At 40.0% G+C, this 24,379-nt stretch overlaps 1 protein-coding gene across 1 annotated transcript in view; it reads left to right on the forward strand.

The window, feature by feature from the left end:
- sox5 (SRY-box transcription factor 5) overlaps positions 1-24,379 on the forward strand; it is a 208,446-nt gene that overhangs the window by 90,089 nt on the left and 93,978 nt on the right. Inside the window, 1 exon segment of the mRNA XM_030149442.1 lies at positions 8,462-8,533. Within this exon segment, the coding sequence (XP_030005302.1) occupies positions 8,508-8,533 (26 nt within the window). The 5' untranslated portion in view covers positions 8,462-8,507.

Genomic DNA, 24,379 nt, shown 5'->3' on the forward strand with positions numbered 1-24,379 from the left:
GACTTGTCTCTCAAAGCCGTGAAAGCCTTTGTGATGTGAAGATTGTTCAGGACAATAAATCTCTTGATGTGCCTTTCAAAGGTAAGCTGGAGTGGTCAGAGCATTCAGATAGACATATGTATAAGTGAAGTCAAGGTAGGCTGTCCTTCCCATGTAGACTCTGATCTGGCATTTGTAACACCATGTTGTTTATGTTTTAAAGATATAATGGAAAGTACCATTTTCAGATGCCAAGATACTAAATAAACTGATCAAGATAGCCCTGCTGGCTCTGCTGTTGGAGAGTGATTTAATACTCAGTGACTATACTACAGGATAATGTTGTCTAGACTCAGATTTACTATAGATCATGTTTAGGGCTGCACAATTTGTTGAAAAAGTCATATCAGGATTATTGTGGGCAATACTCCCATTGCAATTTTTGCCTACTAGCTTTGTTATAGTACAGTATGAACAAATATAGAAATGTCAAGTCAGACAGAGAAATGAAAACTAGTATAAAAATGACAAAAATTGGACTTAAAATCAGTTTTCTACTTTAATTTGACATGTTTTACACACCATCTCTCCCTGTTCAGCGTCACTACATACAAAACATGGACACAATTTTGTTATTTTCCTGCATTTAGAGCACTCAAAATCCTTTTAAATGTGGCCATTTCATTTGCAGTTATCTGTGATTATATGAAAACAAAGGCTGATATTCTGATTTGATTAATTGTACTATATATATAGGCTAATAATTTTATCAACCCAACCACTCTGTCCCTTAGTAATACTATGTTTACAACTATAAATTTGTGTAGATATATTTATTATCATGATTGTATGTGTTAAATCAAAATATTTATCTTTAGTGCATTTCATTTATTTTGTGGTTTTGCAGTGCCTGTGTTTCTGAGTCTGAGAAACACTGAATTTAGCTCGTATCTACTATGGCTGCAGGGGACAAATGTGCAGCTTCAACGACTGCTTTTACTTACTTTACATAGACATATGTTGTTACATTAAAGCTGAAGGAGCTTAAAAATTACAAAGCTTAACCCATAAAGACCCAGTGATACTTTTGTGGTAGTTCCCAAATGAATTTTTCTCTCTCTGTAACCTTTCTTAAGTGATTTATCACCATATATCATAACATTATCCTATGTATTTTGAATATTTTCCACTTAAAATCAGGTATTTTCCTGTATTTAATTTACTGACCATGTAGATGTTCAAAGAAGCTCGGATTGAAGTTCATTATTATATCAGAAACAGAGAAGACTGAAGAAAAAGTGACTTTTTCAACAAAATCTATCACTAACTGAACATAAACCCAGTGTGTCCATCCACTGTCATTGATCCAACTCCATGGGTTTTACTGGTGAATCAATGTTGTAGAAGATGACGGTGTTTCCACGTTCGCTACGGAGCCTCTGAACGTCCAAATGGGTCATATCTGATGACCATGAAAAGATGAAAAACTGTGTTTTACACCAATTATTTACATGTATTAATAGGATTAGTGGATCAGAAGTAATTAAACATTTAAGATCAGTACATGGTTTTAGTCGCTAGTGGCTGTTTGTGTATTTTTGAGTTAAAATTAAAAAAAGAAAAAAAAAAAAAAGTGGTTCCAGGCACAACAAACTCTGCCCCTCGCACATATTGTAGCTTATTTTGGCTTCGATCCAGCTGATGTCATCATGCCTAGGTGTGTGCTGATGTCAGCATATCAATTTCCTCTATATATGTGCCAAGTTTGAAGTAAATTGAAACAAAATTGCTGTTTTTATATACAGGGTGGGGAAGCAAAATTTACAATGAACATTTAGTTGTCTTTTCTCAGCAGACACTACGTCAATTGTTTTGAAACCAAACATATATTGATGTCATAATCATACCTAACACTATTATCCATACCTTTTCAGAAACTTTTGCCCATATGAGTAATCAGGAAAGCAAACGTCAAAGAGTGTGTGATTTGCTGAATGCACTCGTCACACCAAAGGAGATTTCAAAAATAGTTGGAGTGTCCATAAAGACTGTTTATAATGGAAAGAAGAGAATGTCTATGAGCAAAACTATTACGAGACAGTCTGGAAGTGGAGGAAGCAACAAAAAACGTACCAAAGCTTTTATTAAAGCTCTCAAATCCAAAATCCTAAAGGATCCAACCAAATCCATGAGAAAAATGGCAATTGAATTTGAGGTAGACAACAAGACCATTAGAAATGCAGTAAAATATGATTTGAAGTTAAAATCTTACACAAGAACACCAAAACACTTGTTGACAACAGCAACTAATCCAACTTTAGCAATTTTTGGGAATCATGTTTATGGCCGCCTTCTAGCCCAGATCTAAACCCTCTGGATTATGCTATTTGGGGCGTTTTAGAACATGCTACCAATAGAGCATCACACAGCAATGTCGACTTTCTTAAAGATACTATTAAAGAAGAATGGGAGAAGTTGTCACCCGAATATTTGAAGAACACTTGCGCAAGTTTCAGGAAGCGTGTGAAGGCAGTTATTGAGAAAGAAGGAGGACACATAGAATAAAAACATTTTCTATTATGTCAATTTTCTTGTGGCAAATAAATTCTCATGACTTTCAATAAACTAATTGGTCATACACTGTCTTTCAATCCCTGTCTCAAAATATTGTAAATTTTGCTTCCCCACCCTGTACATTTGAGATTTCGCCCATTATAAGTAAATGGGAGAAGAAAAAAGATTTTAAAACTTCTTAAAAAATTTGAACTTTGACCTACTTTTCCCAAAATGATCTATTCTGGGTCACTGGCAATCTATAAACCCAATTTGGTATGAATTCAACCAATAGTTTTGCTGCTAGAGTGTTAACAAACAAACAAACTGAACAAAAAACAATACCCCTTGCCTCCCCTTCGGGGGGCGGAGTAATACAAAGATTAAATGTAGTTATGGACAACCTGACACTATTTCCTCCATTGTGGAAAAGTGAAACTACTTCTCGAAGCTAAACTTTCTGAAAACACATATAAGCAGCTCAGACTAATGCAGGGTACGTTTCCTACAACACGGAAGCAGAGACCAGGAAGGGGGAGAATTTTTTGTTAAACCAGTTAACCTACAATATGCAGAAAGATAATTATGCCCAGAAACTATGACGCACTGTACTTTTATATCTAAAAGATCTAAAAAAAAAAAAGAAATAACTCTGGTTACCAAACTGTTTTAAAATGATAAATCACTTTTGACGAGTCATAGTGAATGTGGAAACATGGTCATCTTCTACAACACTGATTCACCCGTAAACGGCATGTAATTTGACAGATGACAGTGGTTGTACATGTTTGTTTTTATGTTCTGTTAATCATATATTTTGCTGGAAAAAAAAAAAAAAATCGCCTATTCTTTACTTTTTTCAGTTTGACAGATTAACCTTTGAATTAACTGAAGTACTCAATCAACTGAGCATTGACAAGGGTATAAAATGTAATTTAGGAAAATGCCTGATTCTCACAGAAAAAGAATTATAAATAGTGATTAATAACTTAGGAAAGGTTAAATAAAGAGAAAACTTCTTTTGGAAGTCCCCACAAAAATAGTTTTAGGTTGGTGTGATGGTAGGAGTGATATTTCTTACAGTGTATTGAGCTGCTTCGAAGAGGCAACGAAATTCTGACAAAATACAAATGAGAGTGGACATGAGCATCATCCATTCACAGCTTTAGTTCATTTGGTCCAACTGAGATTAAAAGCTGATAAATATTTCTCATGGAGTTCTAGTTTATTTCAGAATTGAATGACGTCAAGCACTAATGTTAATTTTGATACTGATGATTTAATATTTCCAGTACACTTTTCTTTCACTTGTCTTATGTGCCACTCTGTGATGTGCAATAAACATCTCTGTCTCTCTCTGTCTCTGTCAGACATGCTAATGCCATTGATCTATATTGGAAACAGGACAGAAACATCCCCAGATAAGAAGACAATACTAGCGGTGGCACATAGATTTCTTCCTGGTGCTTTGAGAGGTGTGTTCCAGCCTGTATTGGAGTTCACAGGGTTCTTACAATCCGTTGTGTGTTACGAATTTTATTGACAGTCTCCTCTGGGCTCTGGTAACAGCCTGTTTTTATCAAAGAGGATGGCGAATTGTATAGTATCGGCTGCATGTATGTGTGTGTCGATGATTGAGACTGTTGGTACATACAGATGGCATGGTGAGCAATGCTTTTATGTTCATGTTTGGGTTTTGTGGAACTGTTGTCTTTTGCATTTGTGTGTGTTGCAACAAAGGTTGTGTAATTTATTTATCTAATGTCAGGATCCCAGACAATGCAACTTCAATGTCAAGGTTGGCTGAGATGGTTGCCATGACAACGCTGGCAAACAAACTCTCAGATCTGGGCTCGCTTTCTCCTCTCTTAAAGGAAGGGAGGCTTTTGGAGACTGAAGAGAAGAGAAGAGGCTTTTTTTTCTTCTTTTTTTTGTCTGCTAGTAGAGTGGTGGATATTGATCAAGAATCGAACCCATGTCGCTGTGCACAGAGGCCTAATGCACTTTCGACCCGAACTAGAAGAAGATGGAAAGTGAAGGAGGGAAAAAAGGATGACCAACGACACTGTCTTACAGTGAAAAAAAAAACAAAAAACCAAGAGTAACTGGGATGAAAAGAGAGAGATGGGAGTGGAAGAGTAAACAGGGAACGTTTTAGGAGCAAATCAATTAGGTCTTCACACTTTACTGTTGTATATGTGTGTGAAGAGACATGCACACCTGCACTCAAACACACACATATACAACAGAGCATGCAATGTGCACTTAGGTGCCCCACACACACACACACACACACACACACACACACACACACACACGCACCGGCAGTGTGAGCCCTACCTGCATGGTGTAGGTCTGTTGTGCAGGAGGGAGAGTAGTTAAGTGAAACGTGTTGAGCCCTCTCAGGTAATTACATCTCCATGCTAATGTCTAATTAGACAGCTCCAAGGGGACTCATCTGCACTGCATTAATTAATGTAGTCAATCCTGAACTTCCATGCAAACACACACACACACACACACACACACACACACACACAGTGGCAAACACAAGACACACATCCTGTTTGACCGCTTTAGACATTAGGTGAGCATCTATATGCTTTTACAGTAAGGTAGTTGCTGCTGCTGCTACCTGTGTGTGCGATTGTGTGTGCGTGTGTGTGCGATTGTGTGTGCGTGTGTGTGCGCGATTGTATGTGTGTGTGTGTGTGTGCATTTGGATCTGTGGTTGCAACTCTAACATAGACTTTGACTGGGAAGTTTGAGCTCATACACATGCACACATGGTAACACTTAAGCAAATGAATGGAGTATTTACAGTATGTGAAGTTTTGGCTTAGAATTTAAGTGAAATTAGGATAATCTGTTTGCTAATGCAGTCTGTCAGAGCTATTTTGAGTTAGTAATGGTGGGTAAATCATTTGTAAAGCCAACAGAAGGAATAGAAAGAAATTATGACGGTCAAACAGTTAGCATAAATCCTGTAATACATGCTCTGTAGCCTCTAATTGTGGTTTGTGGGGGCTTCCATAGTGCAGTGGTTCCCAACATGTGGGTCAGGACGCCCCAGAGGAACACAAGGGAGGCTGTATTCAGACCTTTCGTTACCATGTGTTCTTTGCAATCTGATCACAAGTGGACAACTCAAGCACAGGTGTGAACACACTCAAGACATGTTGCAGATGCACTGAGAGCCCGTCTCTCAGACCACATTCAGAGATGGTTTGGGCTACATCTGGCCACCTCTCCTGAGCAACATTCAAAGGACACCTACTCAGGTGACTCCCTCACATTCACCCACTGGTGTCAAATTGAAGTGATCAAAGATGCATGAAAATTTTAAGAATTACCTTGTAGTAGAGTCCCAACATCAGCTTATGGGCAGAAAACGTCCTGCTGCAAATATTACCAGTAGCTGCTGAGCAGCAAAGTGAATTTATTTTCTTCCAAGTTAACATTAACTAGTTAAACATCCTTTCATTCATCATTGACACTTCTAATGCTTTCTTTATTCGAGATACATTTACAAAGAAACTTTACAAAGCCAATCCGTGAAACTTGACAGCTTGTCCTGCATCCAAAATGCCTGCAGGAAATGAAGGCTTGTGCTATGTTTTAGGCAATTTGAGTTTGTTTATTTACATAAAGAGCAGGGAAATGAGGTCTGATCACACATGATCACTTGACACACATGTGAAGATGTATTCTACAGCTGTCCACTTGTGATCATAAAAAAGCCATGCAAAAGCTTAAGTAAGATCAAAGTTTGGATGAACAAATGGGTATTCTTGTTATTTTTCTTTAAGCCACACTTTTTATGTGAAATGCAGACTTTCAAAGAGGTACAAATACACATATATACACACACTTTCATGTGGTCACAAGATAAAAAGAGGGAACTTGTGGTGTTGGAAGTGTGTCATACCACTTTCTAAATTTCCAGCAGTTTCTTAGTCAGATGAAATGACAGATGGGCAGTATATGCTCTTCACCAAAATAAACTGGACAAGTCTTGATGACTGACCAGGAGGAAATTCCCTCAGCTTCCAGCACAAGCACATTTGATAAATGAGCCAGCATGAAAAGACTCAATTATTCAGCCTGTGACACAAAATGTATTTTAGCTTGCTGTGCCATCAGCACACCCCCTGTCTCCAGATGAGGCTGCTCGGCACATTACTGCAGTAGCTGTTTTAGCACCGAGATTAACTTTGACCCTGATTTCACCCTGTGTCACCCAGAACGCTGCTAAGATCGCTTGACGGCACCCTGTAATGTGTGTGCTTTCACATGTCTGTACAGTATGTGTGTGTGGGGTAATCTACTGACCCTCTGGTTGTGGAGTACTGATGAGAGGTAACTGCACTAATTCACTGTCCTACTGTGAATGTCTGCTGTAATTAAGGCCAAGTTGTCAGACGGGTCATGCCTGGTGTTGCCTTTTCACTCTTTTGTCTTTCCTTAACACATTCAGTCAGCTTTAAGCACTTATTCATTTAATGAATATGGCTATATGTGTATAAGTGTGTTAATTGTGAAGAATGCTAATTTTCAGTGCAGATTTGCAGAACAAGCAAGGTCTATGGTGCCGTCCTTAATGTGTAAAAACCGTCTTCCTTTATGCTGAACTCATTTACCTCTGACAGAGTCTTACATAGGTAAGTGGGTTTTAGATGCATTAATGATAATAATTAACTTGCTTGCACAAAATAATCAAGTTAAACTAAAAATATGAGCTTTTAGGACATTAGGGCTCTGTATGATTTTGACATTAGGTCAACAATATCTACTATATAACTATTATCAAATATGTCATTTTGTGTCTTTTTAGGTGTAGATATCAACCTTTTCCTGCTCCACACTGCCTTTATCACTCCATAATCAGTTGTTATGTATGGAATATTGCTGCTATTCGGATGCTTTCCTGTAAAAACACCGATCTCATCTCTTGACTGTTTGCAGTACATTATTCTGAAACTACCCTATAGGAAATACAGGTGGAGAAATGATTTTCTGTGAACAGTACCAGTTTGTTTCTGGGTTGTTCAATATATTCATATATTCTTTTTTTTTTATTTCTCTGTATAGTCACTTTAGTTGTCAAAATGTTTGTGTGAGTGTGTAACCAGGCTTGTTTGACATACTGTAAGTGTAAGACCTACAGTTATGGAATCTCCACTCCTGCTTTCTGTGCCGCATATCTCCATCAGACCACAGTGTGGAAGAAATCTGCTTGCTAATTACAGCCATATAAATCAGCAGTCGTAATTATGCTAATTAGACTGCTAACTTCCTCTCAAAAGCCTACACAAACAAAGGCGACGGTATCGGATGATGCGGCGTGTTAACGAGCTTGTCAACTTATCTGACAGATGCTAATTACTCCGTGGGACTCGTCTGTGCTCCACGGAGGAGGAAGTGTGCAAGTTAGTGGTTTTAAAGGTCCAACAACTTTCACCCTCGACTCCCATCATCCTTCAGATTAATACAAATGTCTTTCAATAGGATTATGCTTACTGTTTCAATGCACCACTAAATGATAAAAGTGCAGTCACAGCAGTTGAAGGAAACTATGATGCAGGTGATTTGTAATATGTAATGTGTAGAAGATTACATATTGTATGAATGTGCGTGTGTATTTGCAGTTATGTATTAGAGGCAAAGGTAATATGGATGTTAATGACCCCACTGTGATAAAAACTGACAAAGACGTGCTTTAATGACTCTAATTCAATTAAAAACCACACACAGTACAGTACACATACTGCAGGGGGATCTTTACATCTCTGTTAAGTATCACACATAGTGCCACAGACACACAAATATTCACACACGCTCACCAATTCATAAATGTTCTGCAAGTCTTAATGCCAGTCTTGCAAATTAACCATTGATTTCTTTCTGTCTGTCTCTCTGTCAATGTCAGTCTGCCTGTGTGGGGTAGTTAACCTGCTTAAGGGCCGTAGAGAGCCATGAAGACCACTGAACCTGAAGACAGGTAAGATGAACAGAGACTTGAATCAGGTCACATTTTAATAATTTCATGAGGTTGAATTATATTTGGAAACTAGCGCGTTGACCCGTGGGGAACCACGGGTTCTAGATCCTCCGATACAGTTCATTCCTTTACTTTCTTTACTTTCTTGGTAAATTCCATTGGCATTTTCAGTTGAATAACCTCTCAGCTGGCATGTCCATTTCTGCACATGAAATTTGACATCATGGCAACGTGGCCCTATTGTTTATCTGTTGCTAGGTAACCCACTTCAATGATGATTCTATGATTCTGAGCATAGCAACGTGATTGGCCATAGGGAGGTCATTGTATTCTGAAAATTACTAAAATCTCCCAAAATATTGGTCCTATCAACTTGCCGTTTTCACTAGTCTCTTCCTTGACCAAAAATACATAAGTATGCCAAAGTGCAGCACTCAGCTCTGTATGGATTTTGTATGATACCTGAGACACACAGAATCCACTTCCCTTGTATAATATGGGATATTTCACTGTCTTAATCGCTATCTGTATCTGAGTCTGCAGCTATAACTTTGCTTTGAGGTTCAACACTCAATAAGCACAAACATTTCTGCAGATGAGTTTTCTTAAAAAAAGAAAACTGTTGAAAGAATATCAGCACCCTAAGAGCAGAGCATCGATCAGCACATCAACAGTCACCTGATCCCAACAGATGCTGTTAAATGGACCACTCACCAAATGGCAAACACAACTTCACACTTTCACTATATATGTGTGAAAGAGGGTCAGTGAGAGTGCACCTATAGAAAGCACATTAATGCTTCTGATTCATTACAAGGAGGCAGACAGTTGTAGGAAAACAACTGCTAAACGGAGATGCACACTGCTGCAGTACTAAATGAATGACGGCCTGTGTACCATCATTCTGGCTGAAAAGACCTTCATTTCCTCTCTTCTTCCTCGTGGAGCATGTGTAGGGAAATTACCTAGGCTAAGGAAACTCCTAGTTGGTTGTTGCTGATCAGAGTTGCTAAAAATGTTGCTCTGTGCATGACTACCACCTGCTGTCTACCTCTGTCTCCTCCCTCCTCCCTTCCTTCTGTGCTTCTGCATCTCTCCTTCTAGCTTTCTCTTGTTCAGGTTCAGTTTTAGAGAGCAGCATTTCCCCTCTAGTTTAATTTAAGAAGGCCATAAGAAAGTGTTTGCAAGAACTCATCAATTCATCACTTTTGTGTTCACCCATTCACTCCTTGTTGTGTTCTTCACATTCGTTTGACTTAAATCGAGATATTTGATGATGCTCCTCTCCTCTCTCCTCTCTCCTCTCTCCTCTCTCCTCTCTCCTCTCCTCTCCTCTCCTCTCCTCTCCTCTCCTCTCCTCTCCTCTCCTCTCCTCTCCTCTCCTCTCCTCTCCTCTCCTCTCCTCTCCTCTCCTCTTCTCTCCTCTCCTCTCCTCTCCTCTCCTCTCCTCTCCTCTCCTCTTCTCTCCTCTCCTCTCCTCTCCTCTCTGTTCAGTATGCGATGCTGAGAGGGCATCATTACGGAGCCCATATTTGAGTCATTTTGATTTAAGCAGCCAGACAATGGCCTGTTGATTGAAGCAACCAGAAGGCAGACAATAGGGTTCTATGCCACATAATGCGCCACCATTTTTTCTGAGCTCCCCGCTTTCAGAAAAGGGCCCCGGCTCTCCATTGTGCCTCTCCCGGAGGGAAAAAAATGGTGCTTGGGGAGGAGGAATATTTTCCCGTGGTATGTCATTATTTTGCAAATTTCTATTATCTCATCATGTTGTCTTCATTGTAATTGCAGCTAATTAGGAGGCTAGTTAGGAGCCTGGGCTTTGAGGCTGGCTCGGCTGCTGAAAGGAGCCCACCGATTATGGCCCCGACAAGAGAGGAAGCAGGAGAAAAGGGGAGATTAATGCTGTTACCCAGGAGACACTGGCTTCCATCTGCGGGGAACAATGCAGTTTTGTTTTCTCCGGGATCCTGCTCAGATCAACAGAATGGGCTAGCTCTGCTCTGCTCTGCTCAGCGACAATGCCCAATTCTGTTTTACCGGGGCTTGGGCAAAGCCCCCTCTCCTTACCTACCCTGCCCCCCGCCCCCTACGCCACCCCTCACACTAGTCACTCTACCTTCCCTCCCTCCTCTATCCCTCGCCACCTTTTCCTGCGTTCAGTGGGCCCTGACTAAAAAGCTTAGCGCCCTCAGCGAGCCAGCCAGCGCCAGTGACTGAGAGCTCTCACACACCCCCAGGATCAGATGAAAGCAGCGCGATGTGTGGATAGAGTTCCCAGGTTGCGGGAGGTCGTGCCCTTGTCACAAACAGAGCTGCAAGGTTTTACTCCCCAATCCCTGCCGAGCTCCAAAGCACTTAATGAAATAATATACTCTGTCGCTTTTGCTCTTTCTTCTTCTCCTCGTTCTCTCACTCACCATGCCAGCCCTACCCACCCCCACCACCTCCCTCACTGGGCTGAGGCAGGCCCCTTGTCTCAGTACAGGGGCCCCGGGGCCCCTAGACACCTTCTTTGCAAAGTGAACGAGGGAATACAATGAGAGAGGGAGCCTAGTTTGGTACAGTACAAACACACAGAGCACAGGCAGGCTAGGAGAAATGAAAGGCCTTTGTCTGCTTTTGTCAGGGGGAAAAGGACACTGAGAAAGAGGGAGAGCAAGCTCTTATGGACAGACAGAGACAAAGAGAAACAGACCGAGAGAGGAAGGAGATAGCAGGCTAGATCACATGACTCAGAGCATTGTGATCCTAAGTGAGAAAAGGTTTGGAGCAGAGCATCTCTCCATCTGGTCGCAACAGAAAAGGGAGAGACAGATAGAAAAACAGACATGGAGATGGAAAGAGGGAGCAACACAGCGAGGGAGCAAACAGAGAGAGAATGAGAGAAAGTATTGAGTAAGTGCCAGCGACATCTGCTCCCGTGGGCACAACAATAAAACTCCCTCTAGATCAGCCTCACACTATCTATGGTCGCACAGTGCAATGGTCTCAAGCACCAAAAAAAATATCCGTATGTGCTTGTGTAAATGAGGAATGCTCTTATGTTCGTGAAGTCTGGTCGCTGATCTGTTAAACACTCACCTACACATACTAAATTAGCTCAATGCATAGAAGCCTGTTTTTGTCTTGGATCTTGGTCTTGTGACAATTTTTTTTTACTCTTTCTGGATATTTTTGGCTTGAGGTAATTCATGGCGGTTAGCGGTGCCTTTTTATAAATGAATATTTCCTCTGCTTTGACAAATAAGTTGTGGTGCCTCGTGGTTCTTCAGAGAACAATAGGATTCTTTAGTGACTCACACACTTCATCTTTATGGCTAAACCAGTCTTAACTTAAGAGTCCAGATGCTTATTGAATACCTCCATGTGCTCTCATGGTAATAAATGCTTTTCTTATTATTCACATATTCTGCTTCCATGCAGTCTGTACTGTCTTTTCATAGCTCTTAAGTCCAAACAGAGGAAAGTGTTGCGTGGTATTGTAAGAAACAGCCTACTTAAGCATCTTGTTGAGAAGTAATTACTGCTGAAACTGTCATGTTGATCTGACCTCTGTTAAACCCGCACCACAATATATAGTAAATAGCAGTTGTTTTTACAGCAAAGAATAAGAAAACTGTATGACTCTGATTTAGTGCCATACACTACCCTCTGAGGATGAAAGGACAAACGTATAGGATCTGAACATGGCTCTACTTAGCAACCGCACAGTCTATGATTGTGTGCCAGAGAAGCACTACTGGTACAATTAAACATTTTCCCTGTTAGATAGCATACAATGAAAGAAATCCATGTATAAATCCTAGCCATTTATTCTTTCAGATATCTTGCCTTTTGTACACAAAAAAAATGTTTTTTTTTTTATATATCTTGCTTTTAAGTACTTTTGGCTGAGGACCGTTTTTTGATTGGTTGAGATATGATTGAAGAGTAAAGGACTTTTTCTACAGTTAGGCTTTTGAAAAGTTGGAACTGAATAGTTGGAAAGTTGCATGTACCTGAATCTGGGAAAAAAGGAACTAAACTTTAATCAAACAGCCTGAAATCCTAACAGATTCTGAAAGCGTGCAGACAAGGTAATCTGTGTTGTTTGGGGACCACAGCGTGCCCCCCGCACCATTTATCTTTGTGGGGAAAATTTCCCCCTGTTGCGTTTAATGTGTAGTCAAAGTGAAGAGGGCGAAACGCTACTCTCTAATTTTGCATGTCATCTCTCTCCAAATCACTTCAAAGATGAGGCCCTTGCCAAAGATTTCTTCCCTTTTTCTCCTCGCCTTTTTCCTTTTCTCTCCCCTCTTTCTTTTCTGCCTTTTCTTGTTCCCTGAGTTGCCGTTGTCACCGTAGCTCGGCGCCAGGAAATCGTGAGCATCTAAACAGCAGCACACAATGTCGTAAAAAGGCTCTAGAGTTTTACTTTCAGATGTCACTCCAATAGCACACATCTGCTACGTGCCATGCATCTGCTAGGCTCTCCCATCTCAGAGAACTGGGAGCGCTGATTGAACTCAAGACAGAAAACATCCTCATTATCTCGGGCAATGAGCAAGCTGGGCTCCCCGACAGCCCTTTTAATGCATTCACTCGCTACACTGCAGCCCAGTGTTGTGAATACACGCATGTGCTGTACATTCATACATGTAGATACAGACTGCACATAAACACATGCACCTGAATACACACTGATACATGCTGCTTCAGCATCATTCACCCTGTGTCATACACTAAGCACTGACACAACCACTGTCTTAGTGCTTACTAAGACGTCTACACTGTCGGTATTGAACAGTCAGCGATGGGTGAGACTGCTACTCCTGGGAAAGTTCAATCCGACAGTTTTGGATGCGTAGTATAATATCCACCTTTGAAAATTAATTACTCACATAAAATCAAATTAAAACATGCAGTAAATAAAATACAAGGAGACTCAAAGTGCAGAGTTCCCCCAGCGCCAATAATCTTTTGTTATTGTACCACAGTATTATTTAACAATAAACAAACCACAATCTACAACCTGCATTTTCCTTGTTTTCATCACTTGGCGATGCTGGTTAGTCAACTGACTGTTACCATGGCAACAAATGTCTTAGTTCTAACAAGGAGTGAATAAGCAAAAAACAGACCTGTTTTGGTTTTTTTTTTACAGTTTTCGGTCCAGCATGGCAGAGGTGTAGCTCTATATCACCATGCTTTGATGTTCCCATAGAACAAACCTATTCTTGCCACTTTTTGGCAATATAAGTAAAGTAAGCTTTATTTTTCATTAAAGGTTTTTTGATTGAGTTTGTCCTCACTCCAACTTAATCTACTCTTCCGATTGTAAAACCCATTGAGGCAAATATGTAATATTCAACCATTTAAATAAAATATTTTTAAATTTAACTGTAATAAAGAAAGTCAACAAAAAGATTAGAGGAAAAAAAGATGAAATTGTGCACTTGTGAAATTGCACTTTACTCTCAGCTTGCAAAAAAACTAGCTGGGGGATTCTGCTGTCGAGGAAAGATATATTAGCTCTAAGATTTAGTTTTAGCTTTTACCCTGTTAAACCTCATATAGCCTCAAGTTATCCACTGCTACAGAGTAAGCAGCTTGTGCTCTTTTTTAAGTGTTATCACTTAACCTCTTTGACAGAGGTAATAAATAAGTGAATGAAAAATAAAAATATAAATTAAACAAATAAAACTTAAGTCCTTTAAAAAAGCACTTGTTTAATAAATGTGTGAATAGTTGTATTTTAAAGCAACATATGACTTTCATCACAAACTTTTGTTCAAATGAGTAAAACCACAGTGATCGCCTAAGTATCTCTAATCCATTAGTCTGTCTGTGCTTATGCCCCTGAATCACTTCCCTCGCAGTGAACAACTTTGAAGATGACATAAACACAGTCCGCTTGTTTAGATAACAAACTGAAACATCCCTCAGACCTTTTCGGAAATTTTGTCACAAAGCGCATTGTGGGAATGGCGACCAAGCGAAAGCAGTTTCTCACAGATTTGGCAAAAAAACGAGTCAGATCGTTACAGCATAAAATGATCCAGTCCACTGGGGTTGTATTAAAGAATGGGTATAGTCGGTGAATGGAGGTAAAGGCCACATTTGGGTTCAGCACTTAGAAAGAGACAGCAAAATTCCTGCTGTGTGGAATTCCCGTTCCCGCAATGTACCTCGCGACAGAATTTCTTAAAAGGCCCAAGTGACGTTTGGGTTTGTTATGGAAACAAGCAGACTGTGTTTATGATGGAGTCATCCTCAAAGTTGTTCACCGTGAGGGACGTGATTCAAGTGTGTAAGCACAGAAAGACTAATAGATCAGTGATAATTAGGATATCACTGGGGTTTTACATATTTCAACAAAAAATGTGTGACGAAAGTCAAACGCTGCTTTAAGATCAGGCTAAGGTTAACAGTTACCCTGTCGTCAAGATCCAGTTTGCTTACTCTCCGACTTCCGAATCCATCACAAAGCAGCGCCCCTCAGCTGACCAGAGCCTTGGCTTCTCACCTTCACCTACTGATGCAATGGTGATATGTGGTAACTGTGGCAACCATTACTCGTGTCAGACTTTAATAGCCACATTTCCAGGCCTGTTGTCAGTATCAAACAAAGCCTTTCTCCTAATAGCAGCCCCTTCTGACTCATTCTAACTAGTCAACAGACCCAGCATCGCCTTATTTGTACAATGATCAGCTGCTCACATGGAAAGATGCCTGTGGTCGTTCTATCAAACCATTTATTTAGACGTGCTGCAATAAGTGTGCTTTTGTGTAAAATCTGATGCTTAGTTTCTTCCAACACTTAGATAACATTTCAACAAATGTATTTTATGAAATCTCAATTTTATGCTAAGTCATTCTTGATTTTTTCAGCTCTTCCAGTGCCTGTGCACACCCAGGCAAATACTTCCACTAGTTCCTCCACAGGAACATAGGCCTTTTTCAGACCCTGCATTAACATCAGTCCTGGTAAATCCAATCACATGCAGACAGCTCTAATGCAAAGTCATAACACACTCAGGACATATTTCAAGATGCATTCCAATCTCATCCTTCAGGTCGCATTCGGAAGTGATCTGGGACGCATTTGTCAACATTATCTAGTAGTCTGAACAGGTATGTGGCCTCGAATGCACTGACTAAACATTCATCTGCTGTGATCTGCCTTTCACACCATCTGTATCATCTTAGAGTGTTTTTGATTTCACCATTTCCTTCTCTGTGAGGAAATACATATCCACAGTTCACATAAACCAGCAGAAATTCATACACATTTTAAGTGGCTGAAGGTTTAATTATTACTGAAGCATATGTCAAGTAGAGGAGCCAATAAATACAAATAGAATGGTCATAGTTGTCATATTGACATTCACATTCACAGTGTCCCCTCATGCTGTGAGTAAGCAGAAAACATTCCACCTTAAAAGCTGCAGCCTTGTGCCTTCAAACAGCGAAGTTAAATTGTTTTTGCAAAGAAACACTACAGAGACAGTTTGTTCAACTTCAAATGAACGCATGCGCTGTGTTGTAGGCTGTAGATGAGTTTATTTATTTGCATATCAAGCGGGAATTTTAGATCTGATCAGAAGTGATCATTGGAGGCACATCTGGCACCGCGCTCTATGGGCTGGTGTGAGCAGACGCACTTACAGCTGAACACTTGTATTTGGATATCTCAGGATAGTTGTTAAAGGTCTGGACAGGGCCATAAGCACTGTCACAGACATCCACACTGAGAGAGTTATTAGCAAGGATGTATAAAAAGAGGTTAAGAAAAGGCAGACATGAACAGGGAGGGTGGTGGATAGAGTCAGCAGAGTTTGAGTGCACATAAGCTGTATTAGCAGGCTGGGGTCAGAAGGGGTGAGGCTGTCCACCAGGTTAATAACTACAGAATGTACTCAGGACTCAATAATAGAGTGATAACAGGAGTAGGGTTCGGTAGAGGAGGGAGGGAAGGGGTGAGAATGAGAAGGCGCATACGAAAAATCAGAAAAAACTGAAATAAAGGAAGAGATTATCGAGTAGGGAAATAAAAGAGAAGGAAAAGGACAGAAGGACACCAGCGCTATTGTACCAGGTTAAGGTTAATGTGTTTGAGGATGTAGGGATAAAGGGAAGACCGGGTTGGACATTGAAGAGAGATGAGAGGAGAAATAGCACAGAGAAAATCAATAAGTAGTGACAGAACCGAGGACGCAGTAATAGAAGGGCGACCAGTGATAAGGAAGAAATGATAAGAACAGGTAGGTAAGAGAGGAAACTGCAGAGAAAGTTTGTTTTGTTTTGTTTTGTTTTTTTTACAATGTTACGCTTTCGGGTTTTTATGTACATAATGAACCGCTGCTTGAGAAACACAATATTTTCAGCACTTGACATGTTTCGAAAGAATAAAATGCCACGGTATAGAAAGGCCAGATTATCACTATTAGGATTTCAGGCTCATGTCACAGAAAACACAAGTGCAATATTTACACAAACAAAAGGTAGTTGTGTGTGTTGAAGTAAAAGTAGGTGCATTTAAATGTTTGTGTTTTTCTCCCTCATTACAGTCCGAGATGGATAGCAGAATAACTTATGCATACAAGACAAACAGTGCAACGAGCAAATTAGGCATCACCTTATTGCCTTAAAGAGCAGAAGGATGAATTCCACATCAAGAAGAAAGATTTTTAATGATAAATTCAAATGTTTTTATGTAAATATTGTTCTATTTACATTACAAGTAAGGGGAGTGAGTCCCCCGGTAGACAATTCATAAAGTAAGGTGAAGACAGATGAGAATCAGAACCTCTGGACGGGTTAAGTGATTAGATTCCTGCTCAAACACAACAGTGTGTGTTTGTGTATGTGTCCGTGTCCGTGGTCTAATGACTGCGCTGTCTGCAGAGAGTGGAACACAGGAGGGAATTAGTCGTCATTGCATATCAAAGGCTTAGCCATTAGAGACATAGAGTAGGGTCTTCCTAATGAGACGGGGTACCGGTGTGTGTGTGTGTGTGTACTTGTTTTATATGTGTGTGTTGTGTTGTGTTTGGAAGGGTCACATCATGTGCACACTTAGCTACACATACCTTAAAGAGCAGCATGATATATTGTACTTCTAAAAATGTCCCTATCACCAATCCATGACGCAAAATAAACACACATTCTGACACGATTTACGTGGCTTTTTTATACATGCACACACCTCTAGACATGTTCTCAGATGTAGATGAAGTCAGGGACACATGCACTGTGCTGCCAGGGCCCTCTGGCAGGCCCCGTGGTGCCTCTCAGTGTGGCACGGCGTGGGCAGAGGTGCCAGCTTGATGCCAAGGCTTTGTGCGACACACTAGACCGATGCCAACCATCACATGTACATAGCACTCGATTCACCCGGGGCACAGGCCTCAAACACCCACCTACACCTTTCGTCCATCCATCCTCTAGTATCTCTCTTGCTGCTTTTACACCAGTCTTTCTTACTTTCTGTCTGAGTGGATGTGTATGTGTGTGTGTGTGTGTGCATGTAGGCTGATTGGCGATGCCCTCTGTGCCATCTGCAGCACCTCCCACCCTTCCCACTCATCACAAGGGTGGGCTTAACCATCTGTGTGCCAGTGTGTTCCCACAGTGAGAAAAGAAGGGCTTGGAAGGGGGGAGGTGAAGGGTTTGCCGTGGCAGCGGTAACGGGGGTTGCCACGGCAGACACGCAAACTCAAAAATGCAAAACAGAACACTGTATGTTGAGATAAAAATCAAGATTTGATATGCTTGTTTTGCACAACAACATAAGGTGGCTCCGCATGTGGACCAATGCAATGAAGGCCGGCGCAGACAATGCCATCTAATGTATGTAATGTAAATATAGGACCACATACTGCACAGTGTTTTATAGATATATTTAAGGCTTGAAGCAGCAGAGCAGAGGGGGTCAAGGAGACCAACAGCAGGATAAATGTCAACAACTCCACAAGCGCCAACATTATAAGAAGCCAATAGTAAAGGTCAAGGGTCAAAGCCACAGTGCTCTGATCATGTTCCTGTGGGCAAACATGGATCATGGATGGAAGTGCTAAGAATAGAATCTGAGGGAGATAAAGCTTACAGCAGTCCTCCTTACTTAGCATGTACACACAAAGGATGGAAGTTTACTGAACTGATCATTTATTTTTTTGTTTCTAAAAATGTATGCTGCCATAGTCTGAACACAAACAGAAAAACTTACACCAAAGTGCAAGGAGCCTTCCCTATTCTACGTGACCTCACTTTTTCAGTCAGGCTAATTACACTGGTCTACAAGCAAAAGAAACTTTACCAAATTTGAGTCACAATAAAGAAAAATTCATCCAAAAGTGGCAATCGGCTGTAGTTTTCAAGGTACAGTGTTAGGGTGAAAGTTTAGATTCTATGAATTAATGAAAGGTTTTAATAATAATAATAACAATAATAATAATGGTAATAATACATTTTATTTGTGTAGCGTTTTTCATGGAACTCAAAGACATTTTACATAAAGCAGATAAAAGCCAATGATAGACAGAAACCAAATACGTTAAAAACAGGTAAAAGCAGGTGCAAAACATTAAAAGCAATCTTAAATAAGTGAGTTTTTAAAAGGAATTTGAAGGTGTTGAGGTCGGAGCAGTGTCGGATGGTAGGTGGGAGGGAGTTCCAGAGGGTTGGAGCAGCAATAGAAAAAGCTCTATCCCCCCAGGTTTGGTGCTTTTACTCAAAAAGGGATGTTCCTCTGAGGTACAAGTCCTACTTCTGCACATTAGAATACACTGACTTTTCAGATTCCATCTAGTGTAGGATTTATACATCTATTATATAAATATACATAATAACTTTTTTGTCATATATCTTGAAAATATTAACGTACCAGAACTTCTGTAATTTGTTTTCCTGTTTTTCTTATCAATGTAAGATTCAGCACATTTTATCTCTGAAGCAGATTGAAAATTACTAGACCAGTGTTATTCAACCATTTTGCCCTATTTGGCTTCTGTTAAACACACATAAGGGAAGAGTTTTTAAACCAGTTAATACGGCATGTGTCTGTGCAAGTGTATTTTGGTGCGAAGTCAAAGCAGCAGCGCACAAGCACAACTGCGGGCTTTTTAAACTGGCTACATGTTGAACTAATATTGAAATCTGATGTAACTGGCTTCTATATAAAGGTGGTGAGTTGTGGTCTGGTAATGACCGTGTGTGGGTGCAGGCTGCACGCTGGTCAACGGAGGCCGCTGAGGTGGTAAGATGTTTAGGAAGCTCACCACAGCTGGAGTTCCCTTAGGCCAGCTGGCAAGTAGCCTCGTACCTCAACCAACACTGTTCTTTTTCATTATTTCCCCTGTGCTTCACTCTGTTCCTGACTTACTATGACATCTTCTTTAGCTATGAATCACCAAGACACACTGTCAAATCCGCCATACTTTTTCTCAGGTCTTCCCATCCTTTACCTTTTAAACCTGTAAACTCCACATCAACTCTTCAGTCACTTCTCCCATCATTGTTCCCCGTCACAAATCACAAATGGTCTTGATGGTGAAAAAGGGAAAAAAAAAAAAAAAAAGCTAAGGAAAAAAAAAAAAAAAAAACTCTAAGCAACAAACCTTCACACCCAGTCTGCCATGCGATAAGATTAGATTTATTTCTCTGGCTGCAAAATAGAAAATGAAAGTGGATTATTTAGTGAAAAAAATGACAGAATTAAATTAAAACTAGTAGGCGTTATTGTTAAGCAAGGAACAGTGAAGGCTTAAATATATAGGCTCAGCATAGCCCTCAGGCAGTGGATAGCACAATCTCCTCTCCTCTTGTTCTCTGCGATGGACTTAAAAACACACATATACACACTCGCACACATAAACAGGCTTCCAGGACCACAAAGCCCATGTAGAAAATCAGAAAATCATTTCCTCTTCACTTTAGATTTCCTCGTGCTCGCTTTCTTTTCTTCTGTTCTGTGCCGTCCCCCCTTCTCGCTCAGAGCAAGTACACAGAGGGCTGCCAGGGCGCATCAATCCAGGGTTGAGCTTGTGCCTTGACGTGGTGAAACACAAAGTGCAGAGATTTGGTGCATAAACATGTGTGCTTTTAAAAACGGCTGCAGCAAGCGAGGAGAGGGGAACGCTGCCAAATCCCCCCATTCAGCCTCAGACCGAAGGAGGCAACATCCTGACAGCTTTGAGGTGGGGGAGAAAGGAGGGAATGGGGGGGGGGGGGGTTAGAGGATGGAAAGAATGGGAAAGGGGGTGAGAGATAGTAACAGAGGAGAAGAGTGGGATGGAGAGGTAGAGAGAGAACATCAGCTCCTGGGGTTAAGAACAAAGCTCAAGGAGTCTCCAAGTGATAATCGGCTTTATTTCCATGTTAAGAATGATCTGCTCTTCTGTAACTCTCTCATATAAATTGATAGGGAGTCAACCTTTAGCTTGTCCAGTCACTTATGTCAGGAAAAAAAGCTGTAAATTAGTCATTTGCTTTTGTAGTGGTCAGAGATACTACTCTCTTTTCCATTGGACATCTGTGCAAAACTTTACCGATATTTACTAAATGTCAAAAAAATAGAAGTGCGTATTGTCGGTTTTTCCATTAAATCACAAATGCAATGATTTGTTTATCTATTATCGCGAGATGACACTAGAATTCATTCCATAAACATGGTAATGAACGTAAATATGGTGTTGATTTACAGATATATTCATTATTGTTATACAGGGTGTCCCATAAGTCTCCATACATAAGAGACATAATACATATGGTTCTAACATGTATTTCTTTATATTTCTTCTTTATAGTTCTTCAGCAGTGGAGGACACGCATTGAAATGTGTTCCCGACAAAATGGCAGTCATATAGAGAATATTATATAAATAAAAATGGTTTATGTCAAGAAACGTTTATTTTTCCTATGTATGGAGACTTATGGGACACCCTGTATATTACCCCTCTATCTCGTACTAAATTTTAAAAATGATTGGGTTTCCTGGTGTGTCCACACATACTGCGACATGTTTCTTCTTCTTCTTCGCTTGTTGTAACGTACGTCAACATCGTTTTTTTTAATTCACCTGACTAGTTGCGAAAAAAGGTCTTTCCATTACAGTTTTGCGTGATATACCATACATACCATACACCCAAAAACCACCTCTTGCCAGCGCAAAAACTTTTAATCGAAAAATGAGACTTTTGGCGAAATTGTCGTTTTTACATTAGATAAATTTTTTTGCGCAATTTGAGGGTCAATGGAAAAGCAGCTACTGATACATTGCTTCTTTAAATATGGACATCATCAAACGTACTTCAGTCGGCCTCTACCCTCAGAGAAACATTAGCCACCTTTTCCACAGCACTTCTTTTACAGGAATATTTCACCTTTATTTCAGAATGACGTCTGTGTAAATGAAATGGTGGATCATTTGGTCCCACCGCTGTAACTCCTCTGGAGGTAGTAATAGAGCCGTGATGAAGGTGGAATCATGATTTTGGAACGCTATGTAAAAGGAACACCTCCATGTTCTGTAACCAAGGTGTGTTGTTTTGATGACGTATTGTGTGTGACCCCTACGCCGGAAGGATTTAAAAATGAGGTCATGTACAGTAAATAAACCTATCAACGCGACCAGAAAGATGTCGAACTGAGGAGACGCCGAGATCCACCAGCTGTTGTCACTTCGGGCAGAGGACTCTATCCATGCTAACATTTGTGCTCTGCTAAAATAAACATCGTTGCGCTCTGTTCATCCTCCATTGTTGTTTTGAGAACCAACACCGCTATGCTCAGGGTATTTCCGACACGCAAATTATACGTCACACTAAACGCTGCACTGTGTCACCACCCCTTTGATTTGGGAACGCAGGTCCACTGTGTAGAAGTCCAGCCTGTCTCACCTCTGTTATTACTCTGGCTTGGCTGTGGAAATCGGTCAGTGGTTGCAAAAAGGGGGGGATCACCACCTCACCTTTTTTTCCAGGATCTCTGTGTAAAAGTGGCTATAGATTACAGTAGTATTACGGAGTTCACAAGGTCGGTAAAAGGTACACATCAAGTGTATCTGATTGTTCCTGTTCTTTTTTCCTTATTATTTCTATACATTCTACACTCTTAAAAATCAATTTTTGTTGTAAATTTTGTGAGAATGATGGAAAAATCTGGATAAATCTGATCAAAGTTGGAGTAAGATATCATTATTTTACCTTTAATCTGCTAACAAATGTGTAAAAATGAGAAAAATGTAATTATAATAGTCACACTGTATTGGATTAAGAAGTGGAGAAACATCAAGCAAATGTATTATTGTCCTTAAACAATGAGTACATTTACATGCACACAATTATTTCACTATCATTCTGAATTTGACAGATGCCATATCAACGACATATTCTATTGGGATATCCTGAATTAGACATTTTTATAAATGGAGCATTTTCTGATTCAGACATGTGGGATATGTGCCAACATTGTTCTGGTTTTATGACAAGTCTTTGGAAATGTACAGAGCGCATTTGGAGGATGAATCTAATTTGTGTGTTCTACTGCAGGTTGTAACCCACAGGCCATGACAGACAAAAATCATCTCTGGTTCACATTTCTTGGAAGGAAAAACACACCGACAGATAAACATTAAACATTAGAACAGAGGATATCAACAGGTTTATAGAAACAGAGCAAATATCCAAAAGCCAACCTGTTTCTGGAAGGTGTTTAACCTCCCGAGACCAAGGAAATGTCAGGAGAGGACATTTTTTGGCTTTTTTAATGAAATAATAGTTATATTATTATTTCATTAAAAATTGTAAACATATTGGAAACATCATGAGGCAACAGTTTTTTCAGATACGTTTTTTTAATGGAATGTCCTTTGCGGAGGACAGTTTTGTTTTGTTTGTATTTATTTATTTATTTATTTATTTATTTATTTATTTAATAAAGCTATAAAACTCTTGTCCACAAACATGGGCAGAAAACCCATAACTGGGTCTTAGGAGGTTAAATGAACAAGACATGGAGGTGGAACATTTGCCACGAGTGGAAAACTTTGAAAAAGCATTATTTTCATGGGATAAGCACAGTAGCATGTAAACAGGAACATTAGAGGAATATTCATTTTCATTGGCTACTATATGTAAACAGCTTATTTGGAATACTGTCTTTTTTGGAAAGGGATAGACTGGAATATTAGTGTTCATGTAAATGTAATCTTTATTACTGTGCTTTGGAGACTTTTGTGACTTCAGTAGCATATAAACAGAACACTGTAGTATTGACCTAATCATAGCAACATTCATGGAAACATACTGACATAACCGTCAGACATGAACCTGGTTACTGGATGTCATCCATGTCTGTCTCCTTCTGCCACTAACAGACACAGTCATGTCACATGTTGGCACGAGCAGATTGTTCACGGAGCTATTTCAGACATTTTACGACTCTTTCTCTTTTCAGATTGATTTTAATCAGACTATTTTGCTAATAACTGATTCGAGAGGAATAGTTCAAGGAATATCCTCCATTGTCTGTGTTGCAATTAGGTAGCACGACAGTGGTTATGTGTGTGTTTGTGCGCTCGTGTTCAAACACTTTGTTGTGTCCTCGTCTCTGTCTACATGTGTGCATATATGTGTGTGTTTCCAAGATATCTGGACTGGTCAATTTTTTTGGTAAATCATTCACTTTTTATTTATCTTCCCAAGCTAGTGTTTCATTAACCCCGCTGTGACACAGACTCCCTTTCATTTACTCATTGCATTGTCTGCTCCAGCCACTCTCCGAGCACCAAAGATTACTAATAAATAAGTGACACCACAAACAGTCTATTTTGCCTCGACATAATTAACTGATTTGATGTTTTCA

The sequence above is a fragment of the Sphaeramia orbicularis genome, chromosome 12 (assembly GCF_902148855.1).
Source record: "Sphaeramia orbicularis chromosome 12, fSphaOr1.1, whole genome shotgun sequence".
NCBI lineage: Eukaryota > Metazoa > Chordata > Actinopteri > Kurtiformes > Apogonidae > Sphaeramia > Sphaeramia orbicularis.